General features: G+C 50.4%; 1 protein-coding gene across 1 annotated transcript; it reads right to left on the reverse strand.

Moving 5' to 3' along the window:
• Positions 1–2,157: 2,157 nt before the first annotated feature.
• LOC139784128 (uncharacterized) lies at positions 2,158–3,161 on the reverse strand. Its single transcript, XM_071723295.1, has 2 exons — positions 3,039–3,161; positions 2,158–2,763 (listed from the first exon to the last, which is right to left on the reverse strand). The coding sequence occupies exons 1-2, from the start codon at positions 3,159–3,161 to the stop codon at positions 2,158–2,160; spliced, it is 729 nt and encodes a 242-aa protein (XP_071579396.1).
• Between the last annotated feature and the right edge of the window lie 4,930 nt (positions 3,162–8,091).

Consider the following 8,091-nt stretch of genomic DNA (forward strand, 5'->3'; position numbering starts at 1 on the left):
AGAGGAACTTTTTTTCTTACCAACGTTATATTTTTTAGCAATAAAGTACACAATGCGTTTTATGAGTTAGATTTATACGCGCGATCGTTGGAAGGCAGGAATGTTTAAACTGTCTAGTCCTATCCACGATGGTCGATGATTTTACATATAGGGAGCTGAAGTTTCCACATAGTTTTTTCAAACCTACATTAAGAAAAAAATTAAATATCGCTATCATTATTAAGAAATACATATATATTTTAAGCTTACATTAAGGCGAATAAAAAATAAAAAATACATTAATTTTTTTGTTAACTACAACACAGCTGTCTTATTTATCCACGAGTTATGCGAACTGTTCATTCCTAACCACTTCACGTATACGTCGTCGCCTCGCCTGCACTTTCTCCACGAGGTAAACATCGGCGTTGGAAACTCGCAGCAACTCGTGCTCGTAAAATCCTCCGGCTATCGGTTCCCCGCGTAGTCTTTCAACAGATACGTCACAGGATTGGTCCGTTGTATCTTAGCGACACGGAAGATCTCGGTAATCCAGTTGGGAGTGTAGCCTTTTTCGAACAGCGTCTTGAATTGCTCACGCGCACCGGATCGTATATCTTGAATCTACCCGGAGCGGCTATCTTCGGACGACTGTACACCGTGGACAGGAGTCTCTTAGCGACAACGGGCGTCACGTTCGCCGGTCGCATTCCGATCGTTCTATGCCTGCGGTGATTGTAATTCGACAGCAGACGCGGCAGCGCGTCGACCCACGTACGATCCGTTGAGCGTGAAGAGTTTCCACATATCGTTCTTCAGCGTGCGATTGAATCTTTCCACCACCGACGCCTTCATCACCGAGTACGTCGAGTAGTGATTTATGTCACGTTTTCTCATAATCTCTCGCACATTAGCGTTGTAGAACTCCTTTCCCTTGTCCGTTTGCAGATTCCTCGGATATCGCGCATCCTCGCGAAATATCCTCGACAGGGCCGCGGCTACCTCGCTTTCGCTTTTGCTCTTGAGCGGTAACGTCCACGCGTACTTGCTCAACACGTCGATAACCGTTAGTATGTAGTAGTAACCCTTGTTGTGTCGCGCGTAGGGACGCATCTCGACCACGTCGGCCTGCCACAGATCGTCGTAACCGCGCACCACGACGCGACGTCGCGGGAAGTTTCTCCGCGCCGGTGCGTGCAGCTCCTCCACGAGTCTCCGCTTCTCGATACTCATCGTTGCGCGCGTGTCTTCCTCTCTCGACTGCGCGCGCGATTGTGTGTAAAAAAGGCTCATCTTCCTCCTTATTGACGCTCCCCCCTGTTGCCGCGAATGTTCGCTATCTCTCTCTCGAGCGATTCCTTCGTCGCCATCACTCTTTCTATCTCGCGAAATTTGGCTAGAAAATCGTTCATCGCGATTCTCAGTTCACTCATGACTCTGTTTGTCTTATTCACGTCGTTTCTCAAAGAATTCGTCTTGCCCGTCGTTTCTTCGATGGCTTTCTGCGCACCGAGTATCTGCTCCGTTTGCGCGGACTTGGATTTTTCTAAAATCTGTATCTGTTTTTCAATCTCCTTGAATTTGGCCAGAAACTCGTTTATCGTGATTATCAGTCCGCTCATGACGCTGTTTATCTTACTCACGTCGTTTCTCAACGAATCCGTCTTGTCCGTCGTCTCTCCGATGGCCTTCCGCGCGTCGAGTACCTGCTTCGTATGCGTGGATCTGAATTTTTCAAGGTTCTGAATCTGTTTTTCCCGCGTCTTTTCAGCCTCCTTGAATTCGCTCAACGCGGTTCTGAGTCCGTTCACGTCGCCGTTTATCCTATCCACCTCGCTTTTCACCGTCGACAACGATTAGTTTTCTCGTAAAACGACTCGATTTCCTTTCTCGATTCTCGAAGCGCGCGTTCGACGTACCTCTTGTTCGTCGCATCGCTGTCGATCTCCGGCGCGGCTAGACGTCGTAGTTTGCGCTCCCTCGCGTCGTAGGAATCCTCGTTCAAGCAGAGCGCGTTCTCTCGCACGTAATTTCTCAGAGAGTCGATCGAGGATCGCGATCTTTCCGTTGCGAGTCCACCGCCGTCGCCGCGTTTTCTCAGAGACATTCCGAATTTGTTCACCGACATTGCGACAATCTCGTCAAGAATTGCACTGCCGCCGCGGTCGACGCGACGGTTCAATTTATAATCAATCCGACCTCGCGAAGCTCCTCGATTATCGACTGAATCTCGTTACCGTGCGCGTCGTTGCCCGCTCGACGAGAGGCCTCGAGCAATCGAAGACGATCCACCAATTCGTTAGGGTTGTCCCAATGAACGTAATCTATTGTATTGTCGTTCAATCTCATGATCGACGGTAATCTGGTCACGCCAGCGCCCTTTCTATTACTGCCGATTCTATCGCGCGGTATCAACGGAGCGATGATGTGCCTGTATTTTTGTCCCTTGTTACCCATGATGGGTTTAAGAGCACTGTGACCGCATCTGTAAGCGTTTGTCGCCAACAGTATATTTTTGTACTTTTGCACGTCGTTCTCGGTGTAAATTGCGTCATCGGGAATTCTCTTGAAGATTAATTCGTACAAGCCGGGCGTGCCCACGTATCTCACTCCGTCCACGATCACGGAATCGTCCGCGTTCAAGTCAAATCGTTTGTCGCCTAGCATCGTGCCGTCATTCCCGACGTACACGCCGTAAACATGATCGATTTCGTTTTTCGCGTCCCCGCTTAGAAGAGCGCCCACGTATCTTCGTCCCAACGGACCCAATTGATTGTGCAGTTCCTCGTGACCGTGCGGCGTTCGTAGAACGTCCCTTACGGATGTTTCGAGGGAGGGAATCGGCTACGCGTCGTTCTCGAAAACCTCCTCCTCCCCCAACCGCTCGTATAGCGATAATTTTCGCGGTTCCAGAGGCGTGGAATGGATCGCAAGCATCTCTGGCTCGGCGCTTGTTTTTTTTTTTTCTTCTTCTTAGGTCTCGATATTATTTTTCGCGCGAATTTTCCTTCGTCGTAATCATCGTCACCTTCGCTATCCTCGCGTTTCTTTTTAATAACGATTCCTTTCGTAGCCATCGCATTTTCGTTCTTGGATTCGCCTATCTCGACGTGTTCGACGATTTGTTTCAACGGGTCGACGATCGGCTTGAATTGTCTCTCGAGAGCGATCTCGTTCTCCATTCTGCCGGTTTTCAACGCTCTGTATTTTCCCCGTATCGACGCGCGCGTTTTAGCGATCTGTCGCGCGGTTTTCTCTCGTTCAGCGGTGTCCCTCGCGCCGCTCATCGCTCTCGGAACGTTCGACAGCTACTGATCGCTCTACAGTACGGCGAAGTTGTTGAATTCCCGTCTGTATCTACCGTTTTGTAGCGCGCTGTCTTTGTCTATCACCATGAAACCTTACCTGCGCCGCCAACACTCGCGACACAACGCGCAGAAATCTTCATACGACATATCGGGGCTCACGTGATTGTCATACACGTATCTCAGATTAGTTCCATCTTGTCTAAACAAAATCAACAGATTCGCGTTGTCGCGTATCAGGTGCTTCGGTATCTTGGCGTACGTTTGACAGAGATAGAAACAATCAATATTCGAATGTCGACCCATAGCGAAGTACTCCCTGATTGCGTCCTGCTTGTCGCAGGCTACGTCGTCGAACACGAATATCGAATCGGGGAGCGCCTCGCGCTCGGCGGCACGACGTCGCGATTATTGGAAAACGCGCGATAACCGATCTCGTCCATCGATTCGAGCAGTGTCTCGAGGTAACGATACTTCGGTTGATGCAAGGATTTCGAGTACACGTATACGTTCTCGAAACGCAGACCGTGCGGACTTTCCAGTAGGCTTATCAACACGTTTGTCTTACCGCAGTTGGAAGGACCGCAGATGACGCAACGTATCGCGATTGGCAACAGAGGGCCGTGTCGACGCGTCTCTCTCGACGTTAAACCCGACGTCAGTCGCGTCTTGCAATCAAGATTCGACACTCCTATCGCCGACGGTTGTCTCACGAATCGCATTGTTACGCGCATGCGCTCACACTTGCCCTATTTATACGTACGTTTGATCGGTTTACGCGCCCAGTGATCGCGATGTTTCCCTTACTGACGGATAAACGCGATATTCTTGATCTGTCCGCCGAGCAACTGCAATTCGTGCCGAAGATCCTTCTGCTGCGCAACTTTTCCGACTACCTCGATCGACTGTGGGACAAGTTACCCGTTCATCTGAGGACGGATCCCGACGTACGGGACTGTCGTCCGTGTTTGGAACATTACAATCGTTCGTGGCAGAGAACGCACATAGACGGTCCGCCATCGCTCATAAGGAATTGCGTTGCATGTCGCGCGCAGCGGCGCGAAGCGTCGGCAGCGGCCTCCTCGACAGAGCGATAAACGCGCTTCCCGTCGAATTACACATACCCGGCTATCGATTCTGCGGGCCGGGTACTCGTCTCGCCGAGCGACTAGCGCGCGGTGATCGAGGTATCAATCCGTTGGACGAGGCGTGTCGCGAGCACGATATCGCTTACTCGCGAAGCGGCGATCTCACCGATCGGCACGTCGCCGATCGAGCGCTAGCTGAAAAGGCGCGCAAGCGTATCACTGCGAGCGACACAACCCTTGGTGAGAGAGCCGCCGCGACTGCCGTATGGGCTGCCATGAAAGCAAAAACAAAATTGGGTATGGGTATGAAAAAGAGGTATAGGAGAGCTGTAACGAGGAAGAAAATTCTCCCGGTGGCGAAACGCGGGGGTCTCCTACCCTTTCTACCGATATTGGGAGCGCTCGGATCCCTGATCGTGGAGCGGCTGGCGTGGCCAAGGCGGTGAACGACAACAAGGCCGCTAAACGTCAGCTCGAGGAACTGCAACGTCACAATCGCGCGTTGGAGGGTCGCGGACTGTATCTCGCGCCGTACAAACGCGGTAGTGGCGTGACGAGCAGAAGAAGAAGAAGAACGAGAACGGGTAAAAAAAATTCGCCGAAAAAGACGCTAACGAGGACGACGCTCGATTTGCCGCCGTTCGATGTCACGACGAACGTTTCTTTCTTAGGGGCGTGTTTATGCGCGACGCGTTACCGACGAAGGTGCGTCGCGACGAGAGCGGAATCGTGAATCTCGACGATGCGGAGAGCTCGGGTACGCACTGGGTCGCCTATGCGAAGAGGGGAAACAACGCGATCTACTTTGACAGTTTTGGAAATCTTAGACCCCCGAGGGAACTCGAGCGATATCTCGGGAGTGACGTGAATATCGTGTACAACCGCCGCGCCGTTCGTATCAGACGTTCGATCAGAGCATCTGCGGTCAATTGTGTCTGCGATTCCTCCGAGAGGTCGACTGGAAACGTCTCTGAGAGAGAGAAACAATCTGGCTATGTCGCTGACTCTCTCGCTAACCGGAAGAAGCAGCGTCCTCTCAACCAGCTACTTTCGCGCACTGGATCTGAGCGATGATGAATACGAGATAGGTCTCGCGAATTTCGAGACGTACAACACGATACCGAACATTGACTCCACGAACAATAAATTTTACTTTGACATCAACGATGTGATCGCTATTCCCGAAGGATCGTACGAACTTTACGCTATAGGTAGATACCTGAGAACTGCTATCATCCGCAAGAAACGTACGATTTCTCCGCACGGTATAAGCGAGAAGAAGAAGAAGAGAGACGACGACTACATATACGTGAACGATAACGATGACGAAGACGAGAAAAGCGAACGCTCGATAATTCTGCGCGCTAACGAGAACACCATGAGAAGCGAGATCAAGTGCGCCTATAGAGTTGACTTCACCAAACCGAACAACATTGGCTCTTTGTTAGGTTTCTCGACACGTCGCGTACTCGAGCCGAAAAAATGGCACGCGTCCGACGAATCGATAAATATTATGCGCGTGAATATCATTCGCGTGGAATGCAACGTCACCGCAGGAGCCTATAGCAACGGTAAGTCGGCACACACGATACACGAATTTGCGCCGAACGTTCCACCGGGATATAAGCTGTCGGAGACTCCGACGCAGATCATTTACCTTCTGGTCATCGCGCGGAGTGTCACCGATATAACGTTGCGCGTCGTGGATCAAATAGGACGATTGATCGACTTTTGCGGGGAGGAGATAACGGTTCGACTACACGTGCGACGCAGAAGATAAAAAAAAATCGAAGACGGATATGTGTGCGCGCGAAAGATGCTCGTTTTGAACAAGTCGTTCGCGAGAGCCACATCCTCCGTTGCCCCCGCGAACGTTATCGTTCGACGCTCCGACGAAAGGAACGTGTAGACAGAGAGAAAGAAAAGGGAAAAAACGGACTGAGCGCCGCAAACGTCGCTTTTCTACGATTTCTAGGATTCGTCGTGAAGAACGATCATGGCCGACATCCTGAATATCGGAGGTGAGCCAATCTTCGACGATCGCATCGTCAAGATCGAGACTCACACTTACAATCCATATGCCAATACAACGTTCAGACACAGCGACGAAATACGAATACCGATACAGCAGCAGGATCTGTACACTCTACTTTGCGAAAGTTTTCTGTACATCGAGGGGGTACTCACCGACGATGACGTTCCGGAAACGAATTCGGATACGTCGATGGACAACACTTGCGTGCGTTTATGTTCGACGAGATTCGATACGAACTCAACGGTGTGGAGATCGACAGGAACAGAAACGTCGGAATAACCAGTTTTGATAAAAAATTTCGTGTCGCTGACCGCCGAGAGAAGCAAGAAGCTGCAAAACGCTGGATGGACTGTGATCAAGGAAAACGTGGGACCTCGTTCGAGATTCAAAATCGGCGATTTCAATTTCTGCGTACCCTTAACGTACTCCTAGGTTTTTGCGAGGATTACAAACACGTGGTGATAAACGCGCGACACGAACTCATTCTGATACGTTCCTGAAACGACACCAATTGCATTATCACGAAACCGGAACGCCACAAAATCCTATGATTACTCTGTTGAAAGTGCAATGACGAATGCCGCACGTGGTGTTAAACGACGTCATTAAATTGTCCCTTTTACGAACGTTGGAGAGCGGACGATATCTGAGTATGGGCTTTCGATCGTGGGATCTGTACAAGTACCCTTTGCTGCAGACCACGAACAAGCATTCGTGGGCCGTGAAAGCAGCGACCTAGCTTGAGAAACCTCGATACGTCATTTTCGCGCTGCAAACCGGGAGGTCCAACAACTTATTGAAACACGCCTCCGAGTTCGATGACGGTAATCTCACCAACGTAAAACTGTACCTAAATTCAGATTTTTATCCCTACGACGATATGAACTTGGATTTTGAGAAGCATAGAACGGCCATACTGTACGAGATGTACGCGAAATTTCGAAAGTCGTATTACGAATGCGACCGCGAGAACGCGCTCCTAATGGTGCTTGTCCACCTGCGAGTAAAACTCTCGAGAGTTTTTACTCGCAGGTGGACAAGCACCATAACGATGGAAGAAGTTCGACAAATGGGGTCCGTTCGTGGTGATCGACTGTTCTCGTCAGAACGAATCCGTCAAAAGCGCCAACGTGGACGTTCGTATAGAGTTCGATTGCAGACGCAATATAGATTCCAATACAACAGCCTACTGTCTCATCATCCACGATCGCGTGATCGAGTACAATCCGCTGACCAACGTAGTCCGTAAAATCGTGTAAATGAAAAATAGAGGAGCGCGTGAAGCAATGAGTGATAAGTTTAAACAGAAGTGGGGGTAACGACCGTCCGTTCCGTAGCCGACACTCGCGATGGAAATCTTCCAACATAGAAACGATGTCCGCCGACCGCGACGTACCGATATTCGCGGATCTGCAGGAATTCGTTATCCGCGATAAGTTCACAGTTAAAGAAGTGGCCGTGCTCAGAAACGGAAAGGAACTGATTCACCATGTGTTTCGCGCGCCATTAGCATGGGATCTTCTAACGAGAGCGGAAAAATCACGGGCGTGTTGGTTGACGGCGAATCATCATGGTTTGAAGTGGAACGATGGAGAGGTGAATTACGTTCGGGCGAGAATGATCATCCGACGCGCCGTGTGCGACGGCTGAACTGCGAGACGCTCAAGCTCGTCTACGTAAAGGG

The sequence above is a fragment of the Temnothorax nylanderi genome, unplaced genomic scaffold (assembly GCF_030848795.1).
Source record: "Temnothorax nylanderi isolate EJ_2023f unplaced genomic scaffold, tnyl_v1.0 TNYL_tig0588_pilon, whole genome shotgun sequence".
NCBI lineage: Eukaryota > Metazoa > Arthropoda > Insecta > Hymenoptera > Formicidae > Temnothorax > Temnothorax nylanderi.